The sequence below is a fragment of the Emiliania huxleyi genome, assembly GCF_000372725.1.
Source record: "Emiliania huxleyi CCMP1516 unplaced genomic scaffold EMIHUscaffold_284, whole genome shotgun sequence".
NCBI lineage: Eukaryota > Haptophyta > Isochrysidales > Noelaerhabdaceae > Emiliania > Emiliania huxleyi.
Genome location: NW_005199901.1, coordinates 97,437 through 111,809, shown reverse-complemented (window position 1 = coordinate 111,809; position 14,373 = coordinate 97,437). Strand labels below are relative to the sequence as shown.

The window sequence follows — 14,373 nt, the reverse complement described above, 5'->3', positions numbered from 1 at the left end:
AGCCCAGGTGGCTCCACTCTCGCTCCGCGAGCCACCACACCTTCCTTGTTCTGGATGGCTGGCGTCGTTATCTCTCAGCCATCGCGTTGGAACGCTTGGTCAGGATCTAGTAAGCTTAGCCATCCTCCGGCCGATGGCTGCGACGGCTGTATGACAGCCATCTTGCGGCCGGGCGGATGGCTGGGACTCAGCCATCGCAGCCATCGGCCGGAGGATGGCTGCATGCACTGGCTGGAAGGCAGCCAAAATGGCGCGTGCTGGGAGGGCGGAGTGGCTAGGATCCTGTAATTGCAGCCATGCGTATTAAGGATGGCTGCGCACAGCGGGATGGGAGGTATTTTCTTCTCATAACGAGGCTGTGAAACAGGGAGCGCAGGCGATTTGTCGGGGTGACGCAGCCAGGCAGGCCGAAACGGAGGTAGTGGGGGTGGCGTTCCCACGGGGGCTGCCTTCCCACGAGCTGGCCACACCTTCCTACGTTCAGTGTGCAGACACATCCATCGCATCGCCGCCGGGCCGCCGCGCCCCAAGCAGGCATGAGCACGGCCGCCATTCCGCCGCCAAACAGCATCCTGGGACCCGGCGTCCCGAGAGAGGGAGCCCGCATCGCGCCGCGCCTCGCCGAGGAGGCGCTCCGCCGAGCGGCGCCTCCCGCCGCGTCGGCCCTCTCGCAGTGCGTGGCCCGCGCCCGGGCGCCGGCGCCGCTTGACGCGCTGCTGGTGGTGATGATGGCCTCGGCCGGCCGCGGCGCCGCGCTTGCCGCGCACGCCCGCACCTGGCTCCGCGCGGTCCGCGCCTTCATCGTGTGCGACCGGCCGCCCGACCCGGCGCTCGGCCTGGTCAACAGCAGCCGGATGCGGATCGCGGTGCTGTCGGGCGTGGCGGGCTGCCGAAACTCGGACCTGTACTCGACGGCGATCGTGCTCGGCAACCGCACCTTCCCCAACTACTCGTGGATGCTCTTTACCGAGGACGACACCTTCTTCGTCCCTCGCAGCCTCGCCTCCTTCCTGGGCATCTTCGACCCGCAGATGCCGCTCTGGTTCTCGGCGCACGGCTGCGAGGCGTCCTACCCGCCGGTCGCGTGCGTGGACTCCCGCTACCAGCGCGCGGCCGAGCGACACGTGGCGCCGCACCTGCGCGGTGGCCGGGCGGCGCAGCTGCTGCAGCCGATGTTTGGGCCCGCCTTCGCAAAGCTGGACGGGCGGGGTCGCCGCGTCGACCTGCGCGGCCGCAACATGTCCGCCTACGTCCGCGACGTCACCTCCAACTGCGGCGGACTCGGCTGCGTCTTTTCGCGCGCGCTGGTGCGCCGCCCGCCCCGCCGCCGCCCTCCGAACCTCGACCCTGGGCCGGGACACATCCGAGACGTGTCCGAGACATGCACATGCACATGTCCCGCAGGTGCACGGTCTGCCGGCGTCCGACCTCGAGGCGTGCCACGGCTGCGCGGTCGGCATCGCCGACCTCCAGACCTCGCGCTGCATGTGCGCCGAGCCGCCCGCTGGTCGGGCGGGGCCCTCCTCGGACCCGCCTCGGACCCTCCTCCGACCCTCCTCCGACCCTCCTCCGACCCTCCTCCGACCCTCCTCCAACCCGTAGGTACGGCAGCTCGGGGGTGGGGCCGATCGGCGTGCCCGCCTTCTCGTGGGGGCAGAGCGCGGCGCGTGCGCTCGAGGTGCTCGTCTCCGCCCTGCCCCGCTGCGTCGCGCGGTGCGAGGGCGCCGGCAGGGGCGAGGGGCTCGGCAGGGGCGAGGGGCTCGGCAGGGGCCGCCAGAGGGCCTCGCACCGCGCGGCCGGCAGCCTGGCGGGCCTCGGCGGGGAGGTCCCTGGCGGGGAGGTCCCTGGCGGGGAGGAGGCCTCGCCCGCCGCGTGCGCGGTGCGATGCGCGAGGGAGCTGGGCGCGCGCTCTCGGCATCCAAACAGGCGCCCTCCCGGACGCCTCTCGGACGCCTCCGCGCGGCCTCACCGTAGGCGCGCTCGGCATCTTCTCGGTGCACATGCGGAGTCAGTGGGGGCGGGCGCACCAGCGCGGCCAGCAGCTCGACGATCCCCTCAAGGCGTCCCTGCACCACCCCGCTGACCCCTCCCGGAACTCGCTCGTAGACCAGCAGCTCAACGAGACGGTCGAGGCGGCGCACCGGAGCGGCGAGGCGCTGCACGCCGCCATCGCGCGCCTCGAGGCGGACGGCCAGCGGGACGCGTCCGCAGAGGCGGAGCGGCGGCGCGTGTGCTGCCAGCTGGTGACGGCCGACTTGCCCATCTGCGAGAATGGTTGCACGCCGTGGCCGGCCGCCACTCGGTCGCACTCGTCGTGGTGCGAGGATCCGCACGCAGCGCCGCCGCCGCGCGAGGAGGAGTCGCCCCTCGCGGCTGGTGAGCTGCGGAGCCGGCCGCTCGAGGCGCGGAGCGGAGACGGAGGTAGATCTCGTGGTTTGGGCTAGCTCCGGCACCGGCCCTGATGCCCTGGTCGCTTTCAACTCGCCTCGTCTGAGAACCTTAGTGATAAAATTGTGAGTTTTGGGGGGGAGTTCACTCTCTGAATACGATCTCTGAGTGGCGTAGCGTCTATTGGGACGATACAGGGCCGGCGCCCCGACTCAGAGAGGCGAGAGTAGGCACTCTGCCGTGCCCCGGGGCGGCGCGGGCGGGGCACATTGGGCTTTTTGGCCAAAATCGACCACTGAAAATCCGTAGGGTCGCTTAACGGCACCCCCGCGCGGTGCCGAGCGGCCCAGGGCCGGCCAAGGGACTAAATTGGACGGGACCGTGACCGGTTTGTAGTAGTCTACCCCCCAAAACGATTTCTGACCTCTCCCGTGGCCCCGGCGGGCCCCGGCGGAGGTCCGGCGCGGCGCTCCAAATCCGCACTTCGCGAGCTTCTACGGGAGTTCACGCGGCCTCTCCGCCTCGTGAGGCACACCCCACACTCACCACGAGCCCTCGAATTTAATACAGGCGACGGACGCTTGCGTCCTAGCCTCCAACAACGCCTCCCCGGCGCAGAGAAAAGAAAGAAGACAGACAAACCCAAACGAGGGATGCGGGAGGAGGACAGGGTCCACACCTGCACGAGCAGGATTTTGGAAGGACGACCAGGGGCACAGGTGGGGCTCTCCTGCTCCTGACAAGGGACACGACAGGCTCGCAGCGCGGTGCACGGTGGACTCCCAACTCCACTGGCGGTCTCATCTCAGTCTAGCGACCTTCCTCCAGCTTCTCACTCGGGCAGTCTCTCGCAACCACAGGCACACTGACACAGGGGTGGCAGGGGCGGCGGCAGGAGTCTCCCACATACTCTGCGGGCCTCGCTAGAGGTGCGTCCTGTGTGTGTCCTCGTCCTTGAGGGGGAAGGGGAAGGGGCTGTGTGTCTGTGCATGCATGTGTGTGTGCTGTGTGTGTGTGTGGCGGCACGCCGCCACCACACAGGGATTTTATTATTCATTGATTGATTTTAATAATAATAAAATGAACTCGGGGATTTTAAGTAGTGTGTACAGAAAGGAAAGAAAGAAAACAAACCCAAGGGAGGGATGGGAGGACGGAGGCGACCCAGAGGCCAGCGCGTTGTTTTGGTACGCGCCAAAAAAAAGCGCACAAACTTCTGCCGCGCCGCGCACACCACCGCTCGCCACTGTGTGTATGACGCTGCGCAGCAGCTCCAAAGTCATCTTTGTCGTGGCCACCGCCTCGCTGGCGGCGGCCTGGGTCGTGTGGAGGCGGCTGTGGCGGCTGCGGGTGGCGCACGCCTTTGAGGCGCGCATCCGTCGTCGCGCATCCGCCTTTCGCTCGCCGTGTGTCCTGGACGCCTCGCCAGCCACTGCCAAGAGCTATCCGTCCGGCTCACTCGAGCTCATCGAGGACGACCTGCGGGCTGCGCTTGGAGCGAAGACCGCGGAGGCATTGGTCGAGGCACTCCACGGTCTGTGCGGCCTGCGGTCGGCGTTCGAGCTGCGGCGCGAGCTCATCAGCTACAAAAAGGCGTGCCTCTGCCTCTTCCAGGACGCGCAGCGGCTCGAGCTCTCCCTCCACCGCCAGGCGATGTTCTTCTTCCGCGACCACCCGTCTCGCACCGCCTTCCACCTCGCCCCGCACTGGCCCGAGTACTCCTCGGCGGCGACGGCGCTGGAGAGGGCGAGGGCGGTGCGGGTGGCGCTGCACGACGTACGAGACCTCTCAAAGGCGATCTGCGCCCTGCCGCGCCACCCCGCCACCGCGACACTGCCGCCGCGTCTGCGCGGCCTCTCTCTCGCGGGCCAAGCCACCGTCGACAAGGCGGAGGCCTTTATCGGCCGCCTAGACGCCCTGGCGGCGGGGCGGGAGAGTGCGCAGGCGGCGGAGGCGGAGGCGGCGGAGGCGGAGGAGGAGAAGGAGGAGGAGGTGGTGGCGGAGGCGGCGGCGGCGGCGGAGGCGGAGGCGGAGGCGGTGGCGGAGGCGGAGGCGGTGGCAGCGGCGGAGGCGGAGGCGGCGCCAAGCTCTGCCCTCGCGCCTCACGGCCTCCTCGACGCCGGCGTGCGAGCTCGGGCGTGGTCAGCCTTACCGGGCCCTTGTCGCAGCCTTGTCGGAGCCCTCCTGCAGGCGGCCTCCTCGGTCCCGAGGTGCTGAGCTCGGGGCTGCGCCGCGTGGTGGCGCAGCTGAAGTCGGTCGGCGGCTCAAGTCGCTGCGCACCGCACGAGCTCCGTTTCGTCGAGGCTTCGCACGCCCCGCACACCACCGCACGCCTCCAAACACCCGTCAACACAGCCGGCTGCGATTCGTCGGCTGAGCTCGGCTGAGCTCGGCCGAGCTCGGCTGAGCTCGGCTGGTCTCGGCCGCTCAGGCGAGCCTCGTCGCGCGCGGCGGCTGCAAGGCGCTGGCGATCGCCGACGCGGCGACGGCTCTGCTTTGGGCGATCGAGTCGCTCGAGCGGCGGATTGGGGCGGTGCGGGCGGCGCTGCGGCGGCACGAGTGCCCCTTCCCCGCAGTCGCGCCCGTGGGCGGCGGGGAGGCGGAGGCGGAGGCGGAGCGAGCGAGCTTGGCGCTGCAGGCAGCCGTCTTGAGCGCCAAACACGCCTGAACCTTCACGGACCCTTCTCGGACCCTTCTCGGACCCTTCCTGCAGGCAGCCGTGTCGTGGGTCAAGCACACGGTGGCGCTCGAGGCACTCGGCGCGGGCCCCTCGCGCCTCGCGCCCTCCCCCTCCCGCGCCGCCCCTCCCTCCCCGCCCGCCCCTCCCCACCCAGCCGCCCCTCCGCCTCCCGGCGCCCCCCCCTCCCTCGAGCCCCAGCCCGCGGGTGCCTCGCGCGGGGGCAGGCGAGACGTACGCATCGCTGCGCGCCGCCTTGCGAGACATCGTCGACATCTGCCGCCGGCCGCGCGCGGCGCCGCAGGGCAGGATGTTCGTCGCCAGTGACGCGCCTCGAGGCGTCCGGTCGCTCTTTGTGCCTGCGACTTTCACGCGGCTGGCGGGCGTACCTCTCCCCGCCCCCTCTCCAGCACCCCCTCTCCCCCGAGCCTTGTCGGAGCCCTCTGCCAGGCCGGCCTCCTCGCCACGCTAAACAAGCTGAAGGAGAGGCACGAGGCGTCGATGCGCGCCGCCATCGCCGCCGAGGGGTGGCCTCCTCCGCCGGCACCTCGCCGCACGTGAGACGACCCCTCCCTGGACCGTCTTCTCGGAGCTAGGTTGGCAACTTGGTCGTAGGCCGCTCGTCGCACTCGCGTCGAGCTCCCTCCGCCGCCCGACGGCAAGGGCGACGGCAAGGGCGATGGCAAGCGCGACGGGAAGCGCGGCGAGGGGAAGGGAGAGGGGAAGGGCGGGTCGCGCGCGGGCGGCGCGGGGCGGAGCCAGCGGCTGCGGGGCGCGATGCCTTGCCGCGACTGCGGCTGCGCTGTGGCGGTGCCGTGGGCGATCCTCCTCCCCGGCGGCCGGCCGCAGCTGCTCTGCTGGCGGTGCGAGGAGGGCGCGCGGCAGGTGGGGCGCTGTCCGCTCGACGACGCGCCGCAGCCGCACGCAGAGGCGCAGCTCAAGCCGCGGCGCAAGCCCCGCGCCGCGCGGCACGCGTTCTGCCCGCACCAACTGCGGTGCGCCGCCTGCGACGCCTCCTTCCGCTCGTGCGCCGACTGCCGACTCTCGCAGGGCGACGGCGACGTGGTGGTGGACTTGTGCGCGCGGCTGCGGCCCGCGGCCGTGTTTCTCGACTTTGATCGCACGCTCTGCTCGACAAAGTCGGGCGGGTCGCCGTACGCCGGCGGGCCGCACACGCTCGACCCCGAGCTGCTCTCCGCGACGGCGCTCTACCCGACCCACGTCGTCACGAGAAACTCGCACGAGGGCGAGATCCGCGCCTTCCTCGCGGAGCGGGGCGTGCGGCTCGCCGGCCTCTGCGTCACGTCGAAGGGCCGCTCCAAGGCCGAGTACGTCGCCTCCACTCTCGCCGCCCTCGGAGGGGCGCCGGAGGCCGACGCGCCGTGCGCCGTCTTCGTCGACGACTCCGTGGCCGAGGTGGGGGACCCGAAGCTGGTCTCCGACGCGCGCGTGTGGCGCGTCCTCTTCCAGCGAGCCGTCGGCTGACGGTGTGATCTCGTGTCTACTTCACACTCTTGAGTCAGAGAGACCACGTCTTAGAGTAACGCGTGACATAGAGTACAGTTGTACATAGTACCACCGTCCACCGACTCCACTGGCACTGCCATACGTTTTAATATATTGACCGCCGCATATGCCTTACGAGTCCGAGCACCGAGGTATAAAAAAGTAAAGAATAGACGAGATAGACCCGGCATATTGAGAAAGCGGATCAGAAAACAAGAAGGCAACGCATGCATGAGATGACAAGCGATCTCCCACCGTGCCACGACACAGAGAGAGCGGGTGCCGTGGGGTGTCCTCGGGGGGAGGGGGAGTAGGGGATTACATGACAACCCATCATGGATTGCTAAAAATCTCTCTCTCTTACATAGAGGGGACCGAGAAAGAAAAACAAAACAAGGCAGGCGGCATCCGGCTTTCTTTTTTGCTTCGGGGACTATGGCACCGAACGCCGCCCCTCGCTCATACCTGTCCGTCCGGGAAGGGCTGCTGCAGTGCGTCTTCCAGCGCGAGGATCCGTTGGAGGATCACGATGCCTACTGGGGTGAGGAAGTTACTCGAGAGGTGTTTGTTCAGTATCTGCGGATCTGCGGGACACGTTCCCGTGGCGCGTGGGAGGACCAGTAACTTCATGTGCTTCTCGCAAGTGTTGTTGTTGTTGTTGCAAGGAGAGGAGGTTTGTGCCCCGTTCCCGCTCCAGTGTCTCTCTCTTCCCAGCTGCGCTGAGCGCACTTGGAGCACTTGGAGCGCGTGCGTTACCGCACACGACGAGGACGTCGCCCGATCGATCGTCCCCCGCCGCCCGCTCCGCCGCTCCTCCCTCCGTAGAAGACCATACATCACACATTCCCCCTCCTTCAGACGCTTCAGACTGCGCGACGCCCCCCTCCCCCCGTGCTGCAGTACAACGCCGCCGCCCTGATCGCCCTCTGGCTGAACGTGGGCCAGTGCGTCATCACCGCGCTCATGCAGCTGATGCTGCGGCTGTCCATCCACGCCATCGACCCGTCGGCCAGCCTCCCGGCGTTCGGGCATAAGGCCGCTCGCAAGCTTCGCGTGATGGCGTCCGTCATCTCTGCCGGCGACGGGGTCTACTCAGAGCCTGTCGCTGCAGAGACCTCCTCTCGGAGGCGCGCTGCCGACAAGGTCTCCCGGCGAGATTCCCCGAGATTACCCAAGATTCCTCGAGATGTCAGGCGCCCTGCCGACAACCTTCTGCCGGTGGCGATCGTCTTTGTCCTCGCCTGCTGCGAGGCGCTGCTTCTGGCGGTGCCAGTCGTGTATAGCGAGGCCTTCTACAGCAGCCAGCCTGACCACGTCGACCTCTTCCCGCGTCCGGGACGATCTTTTGGGAAAAGCCCGTCGGGTAAGACTCGCGACGACGTCTCATCCGTAGGTCAACTTCTCGCCCGTCTGGGACGAACTATAGCGACGCCGGCATCAAAGTCGGCACGTCGTCGCTCTGCGGCCTTGAAAGCCTCGGTCTCCTGCGGAATCGGTGACAGCTTGAAGGCACGCGCCTCGGCCTCGGCCTCTTTACTCGCCTTCCCGCGGAGGCTCGATCTTTGAGCGTGCGCGGGAGCAGGCTGGGCACAGGCCACACAGGCAGCGGTGAGCACTTCACGGCGGGCGTGGTGCACGCGGAGCGCACTGGTGCACTCGAGGAAGAGGAAGCAGGCAATGTGCAGGAGGCGATGCATGGTGTCAGTCGTGCTTGCTGCTGAGAGATTGTAGTTAGACAGGCTGGTCCAGCGCGCAACAGCAGGCTCCCGACGTCCCGGGTGTGACTTCCGAGAGCGTTCCGGATGCTAAAAGAATTTTGCGACGTTTACGAGGAGAGGAGCGGCGACGAAGGAGCTCGGGGTCCCGCCCTCGCTCCGCGGGCACGACAAGGCGGCGGTGTGGGGGAGGTGGAGGGAGGCGGAGGACTTGCTGCTCACAGTACAGGCCTTGTCAGATTCTCGCTCATCCACCCACCCTCCTCGACCTTCCCGACGATACCAGCGGGCCCGCCTCCACCTAGAAGACTGGTGCTGGGGGGTGGGTGTTCCCTGCTTCCGGCTGCTGCATATACCTGAGCTAGGGCCTGAGAGGCCTCGCGCTGGAGCCGAGGCATAGCGGCGTGATTTCGGACCTCCACCACCCCCGTCTTGTCCCGGGCTGAGTGGCATCAACACTAGCCCGCCCGCTGTTCCTAGGGTTGCGCGAGCTGTCCGAAGCTGTCACAGCTAGGGTTGCAAGACCTCAAAAGCCGGTCATCCAAACTCCCTCGCACAACACTGGGCATCCCTCCCTTGGGTTGTCCGTTTTCTTTCTTTCTTTTACACTGGGCACGGGACTGGCGCGCACTGGCACTAACACTGCTAAAAGAATTTCGGCTAAGAAGACGACGGCCAGCGAGAACACACACACACAGGCGAGAGAAGAGAGAGAACGACGAGAGTGGGAAAACCGCGAGATGAAGGTCGCTGCGATAGGAATTGAAGGCGAGAAGAACAGCCTGCCCAGAAGGACAACCTGACTGGTCACCAGGTGGGGGTGCCAGGTGGGTGCTGACTGCCTCTGGCTCTGCTCACGACGGGTAATGCGGCACAACCTCCACGATGGTGAAGTGCGTGCCGTCGTGCCGGAGGTGGTGGGTCCGCCCCGTCGGCGCCAGGAAGGTCAGCGGCGGGTAGAGGAACTCTCGCTCCTGCGCAGGGTGAGTGAGGTCCGGGCTAGCTATAAAGGTCAGCGTCTCCACACAGGGGGGGGGGGGGGGTCACGCTCCTGCGGGAATGCCGAGAGGAAGGTGAGGTCTGCCCCCTCCTGCATGAAGTTGTCGACGAGCAGCATGAACAGCAGCGCGTCCGGCACGCCCCTCGCATACCTCGCGGCGACGCGCAGGTCGCACGTGGACGACATCGGCGCGAGCTCGGTGCCTCCCTTGCGCAGGAACTCCTCGGGAGCCTTCACCCCCTTGATGCCGCGCCAGAGCACACGCCGCGCCTGCATATGCCGAGTCTGATGAGCCGAGGTGTCGCTAGTAACCGTCGAGATTCGCCGAGATTCAGCCGAGATTCGGCGAGACTGGGCCGAGCAAACGCCGCACCTTCGGCTCCTTGTCGCTCAAGCCCTTTGCGAGCGCTCGACCCAGCCAGTCCGTCAGGGGTGTGTGTGGGACCAGCTGCCGCATTTGATGGCAGAGAGCCCTGACTCGGCCCGCAGACTCCAGCCCTTTCCCTCCGCCGCAGCTGGCCGCAGCAGCCGCCTCCGCAGCCGCGTCGTCGGCAGGAGCGGCGGTGGCAGCGCCGCTGCCGCCCGGGGGCGTGTCGATGCCGCGCTTCTCGGGCAGCACGCCCTCGCCCTCGCTGTCCGCCTCCGCCTCGACCGTGAGCGCGACAGACTGGCCCGCCTGCGCCTCACTTCCCGCCTCCACCTCCGCCTTGTGGGAGGTGCAGTGGCTCTCTCCCTCCTCCAGCTCCGCCACCGCCCGCATCCGCTTGAGCGCGTCGTAGAGGAAGGCGACCTACGGGGGAGGTGAGGGGACTGCATTTTGAATTGACCATACCCAAAGGGTCGATACAGCTGCATACCGCCGAGTGCGACTCGGAATCTGCGGGTCTGTGCTACGCCGGTCTGTGTGCTATGCGGATCTGTACTATGCGGGTCTACGCTGCGCGGGGTCTGTGTTGTCCGCATCTGGAGGAGGGTAACGGTGCACGGCATCGGGTGCGGCTCCACGATCTTGGGCGGCAGGATCACCTCCTTGGTGACCGGGTGCGTGGCGAGGTTCCTAAGAGAGTCATATTCATTCATCAATCAGCAGCGCCTAATCACAGCCTCCTTGGCCGGAGGTGGCGTGGCGAGGCTCCGGAGCGGCGTGTTGATCGAGCGGAAGGCGGCGGTGGTGTACAGCCGTTGAGCAACGACGTGCGCCTCGAGCAAGCCTGCCCCGCGGGAGCGCGGGTGGGCCACAAAGTCGGCGAGCCGCTTCCCGTTGTGCGATGGCGCGGCGTCGCGCGACCAGCCGTGCTGGAACGTGACGTCCGAGGAGCCGGCGACGCAGTCGAGCACGTAGGTCAGGCACTCGAGGTCTGTCTCCGACCCGTGCGTCTCCACCTCGTCGACGATGGCCGCCGTGCCGCGCGCCATCGCCGCGCGCGTCGCGCCCTCCTCGTGACCGATGAGCTCGAAGATCCCGCGCGCCTACTCCCCTCGACCCCCTCCCGCTCACCTCGGGACGTCTCCCGTAGTCCGCTCGAAGACGCCCGCGCGCCGCGTCCGTCGGCGCGCCCGAGACGAGCGACCTAGAGGGACGGGCCTCCGGCCATGTCATGGACGTGTCCTGGACGCGTCCGTCGCCCGCCATTTGACGAGCGCCTCGCGGATCCCGCGAACTTGGAGGAGGAGAGCTCGTCCAGGCCGTCGTTCGCCTCGACGAGGCCGAGCAGGCCGCGCTCGCCTGCAATCTCGGGCGATCTCGGTTGATCTCGGTTGATCTCGGCCAGTCTCGGTGAGGGCGAGAGCACGCCTTCTCTCCAGCGGTAGCAGAGGAAGACCATCACGCTGACGGTCGCTAGCATGGTACTCAGCTGCAGCGCGATCATGGCTTGGAGGAGGGGCATGGCGCCGGCGTCGCTCACGTCGTCCCAGACGGGCGAGAAGTTGACCTACGGATGAGACGTCGTCGCGAGTCTACCACGACGGGCTCTCACCAAAGATCGTCCCGGACGCGGGAAGAGGTCGACGTGGTCAGGCTGGCTGCTGTAGAAGGCCTCGCTATACACGACTGGCACCGCCAGAAGCAGCGCCTCGCAGCAGGCGAGGACAAAGACGATCGCCACCGGCAGAAGGTTGTCGGCAGGGCGCCTGACATCTCGAGGAATCTTGGGTAATCTCGGGGAATCTCGCCGGGAGACCTTGTCGGCAGCGCGCCTCCGAGAGGAGGTCTCTGCAGCGACAGGCTCTGAGTAGACCCCGTCGCCGGCAGAGATGACGGACGCCATCACGCGAAGCTTGCGAGCGGCCTTATGCCCGAACGCCGGGAGGCTGGCCGACGGGTCGATGGCGTGGATGGACAGCCGCAGCATCAGCTGCATGAGCGCGGTGATGACGCACTGGCCCACGTTCAGCCAGAGGGCGATCAGGGCGGCGGCGTTGTACTGCAGCACGGGCGGATCAGAGCCGTCGTACAGAAACCCGTTCCCGAACCTGCCCTCGCCGTAGCGGCCCAGCGCCGCGAGGACGTTGTACAGGAGCGCGGCCTCGCACGAGAGCATGGGCGCACTCACCTAAAGGTGCGGCAAGGTAAGGTAACAACCATCTCCAAAATCTCCACGCCCAACCATCTCCGAAATCTCCACGTCCAAAGGCAAAGCCGGCATTCAGAGTGCAAGGCCCGGTGCGCGTGGGTGAGCAGATGGCCCCCGCTCGCTCCCTTCCTCCCTCTTGCACACGCGATCACCTCACTGGGCAGTTGCCACATCGGCATACACGCCCACACGACGAACAGGATCTGGTAGCGCCGCGTGCGCCGCAGGTTGGAGACCGCCGTGCGAAGGGAAGAGGAGAAGAGCGGCTGCAGCCGCTCCGGGCTCGTCGCGTCTGTCCGCGCTCGGGCGTACGGCCAGAACTCCTTGAGCTCGAACAAGCCAGGGAGCCTGTTCACAGCTGCACGTGTGAAGAGACGCTGGTCACACGTCCTGCGTGAAGGTCCTTGTGAGCTCGCCACGGGATGACGAGCAAGCCCGCGAACGTCGCCGCGGCGATCATCAGCCGACGCAGCTTTCGCACCGCCGCCGCCACGGCCGGTATCGCCATCGTGTCCGCCTCGATCAAGTCGTCATACTCGACGGACAGCAGCGCGGCGCGCACCTGGCAGAGGAGGGCGGTGCGCCCGCGACGCTCAGAGCGTGAGCGGGGCAAGGGCAGAGGGCGCGCGCGGGAGGGGGGAGAGGGTTGAGGTGCGGAGGGTGTCTCGATCTCCTACATTCTGTTCGCGTGTGTGCCTGTCCCGCGACCGAACGCCCGTGCCTCGCCAGCTGGTAGCGCTTCCGCCCGAACCGCCAGACCGCCCCGATGGTCGCCCACAGCGGTATCATCCCAACGACCACGAGCCTAGAGATCAGTTCGAGAGGTTGATTCATGAGTTGATTCATCATCCCGACGAGCTCGTTATGAAGTGTCGTGAGGCATCTAGGAGCACGGGCCACGCCACTGTGCCGGCGTCGAACGCGGTGCAGTCCGCCGCGCCCTCCGGCCGCGCGAACATCTGCCAGGCGCACGGCTCGCACTTGCCTTGTCCGGTCCGGTCCTGGTACTCGGAGACGGGGCAGGCGGTGCACTGCGTGCTGCCGTTCTGACTGGCGATGGCGAACGTCCCCTTCGGACACCTGTGTGGCGAAACAGCGGGGTGCTAAGGTCGCAGTGGAGATGAGCGGGATGCATGAACAGGGAGTGCGAGGCGGGTGAGCGGGGGGGAGGGCTGGGGGGGGCGCTCGATGCACCTCTCGCACGTCGCGCCTGGGGTCGCACTGTACTTGCCGTTCCTGCTGGAGAAGCCCGCGGGACAGGCCTCAAACTGACAGACCCTCGAGCCGCTTTTCGACTCCGTGTTTAGAGGGCAAGGCTCGCAGTCGGACTCGTTCCGCGCGCCCACCATGCCCCGGTACGTGTTGGCCGGGCACCCGATCGGTTGTGCTGTCCCGGTTGGACAGTAGTACCCCTCAGGGCACGCCCTGAAGCATGAGGACGTCCTGCTCTGGTTGCGGTCGCTGTACCGACCCGCGTCACACGGCGAGGGGTACGCGCTGTTCATCTCGCAGTAGAAGCCGGGCGGGCATGGCTCGCACTGGTCGCGATCGGAGTTGCCTGCGCGACCGTGGGAAGGGTGGACCCCGGCGGCGACGGCGGGGGCGGGGCGAGGAGGGTGGAGGCGGAGGGCGGTAGACTGCCTGTCTGGTTAGAGAAGTAGCCAGCGGGGCAAACTCGAGCTGCAGACGAGGCCTTTGGGCAAAATGACCCTGACGGGCAGATGATCGGGTCGACGGTGCCCAGATTGGGACAGTAGTTGCCCGCAGGGCAAGACCCGGTGCATGTGCCCGTGTTCTGCTCCAGGGGGTTGGCCGAGTTCCCGTAACAGCCAAGGTTGCACCGGTAAGGGAGGTACTCTTCGTTGTATGCACCCGACACGCCGAGCGACACGTACTTGCCGTCCATCGACAGCCTATGAATCAGCGGTCGCCAGTTAAAGAGGCAGGTGTGGAAGGGTCAGAAGCGCAGTGGCGGCACGGGCCCATATTTCGGGTCGCGAGGGCAGCCGGGGTCAGATAGGATCGGCTGCGTCGTATAATTGCAAGTCGTCCCTTGCTTCTCCGGCGGACACGGCTTGCGGAACTCTTCGCACAGGTAGACCGACTGATAGGGGAGGGAGTGGTCCTCTTAGATCGGGGAAGAAGGACGAGGGAGCGGGGGGGCAGGGGGGGTGTGGAGCAAACCGGTAGCCAGCGGCCTCTGATGGTGGGAAGGACCCAGATGAGGGTCCCGACGACGCCGTACACACCAAGCTGGTTGTGTAAAGACCAAGGTTGGGTGACCACGCCGCTAGGACCAGAACGCGGACCGATCACTTTCGACTTGGAGAGCAGCACCTGTGCAGCGGAGCGGCGAGGTGCTCGAGTCGTCTAAAGGGGTCGGCGGAATGGCGAAAGCTTCGTGATATTTCATGGCGGGGGTGGTGGTGGTGGTGGTGGTGGTGGTGGTGGTGGTGTGTGTGTGTGGGGGGGGGGGGTGCATGCGTAATACGTGTGTGCATGCGTGCGTGC

At 67.2% G+C, this 14,373-nt stretch overlaps 2 protein-coding genes across 2 annotated transcripts; one reads left to right on the top strand and one right to left on the bottom strand.

Annotated features, from left to right (window-relative positions):
- Positions 1-728: 728 nt before the first annotated feature.
- On the top strand, positions 729-6,550 carry EMIHUDRAFT_116245 (hypothetical protein; the record flags this gene model as incomplete). Its single annotated transcript, XM_005776099.1, has 7 exons — positions 729-1,307; positions 1,405-1,487; positions 1,603-1,667; positions 1,975-2,317; positions 3,657-4,512; positions 5,102-5,128; positions 5,681-6,550. 7 exons carry the CDS (start codon positions 729-731, stop codon positions 6,548-6,550), a joined length of 2,823 nt encoding a protein of 940 aa, XP_005776156.1.
- A 5,155-nt stretch (positions 6,551-11,705) lies between these two features.
- On the bottom strand, positions 11,706-12,669 carry EMIHUDRAFT_444000 (hypothetical protein). The gene is made up of 3 exons (XM_005776098.1): positions 12,559-12,669; positions 12,279-12,424; positions 11,706-12,210 (listed from the first exon to the last, which is right to left on the bottom strand). The coding sequence occupies exons 1-3, from the start codon at positions 12,649-12,651 to the stop codon at positions 11,838-11,840; spliced, it is 612 nt and encodes a 203-aa protein (XP_005776155.1). The 5' UTR covers positions 12,652-12,669; the 3' UTR covers positions 11,706-11,837.
- Positions 12,670-14,373: the final 1,704 nt, after the last annotated feature.

Excerpts from the sequence above, each read along its gene's own strand:
- EMIHUDRAFT_444000 (XM_005776098.1), bottom strand. The coding sequence starts at position 12,651 with ATGATACCGCTGTGGGCGACCATCGGGGCGGTCTGGCGGTTCGGGCGG. Across the intron at positions 12,425-12,558 it reads GGCGTTCGGTCGCGGGACAG|GTGCGCGCCGCGCTGCTGTC; the intron begins GCACACACGCGA and ends CTCCTCTGCCAG. Across the intron at positions 12,211-12,278 it reads GGCTTGCTCGTCATCCCGTG|GCTCCCTGGCTTGTTCGAGC; the intron begins GCGAGCTCACAA and ends AGCTGTGAACAG.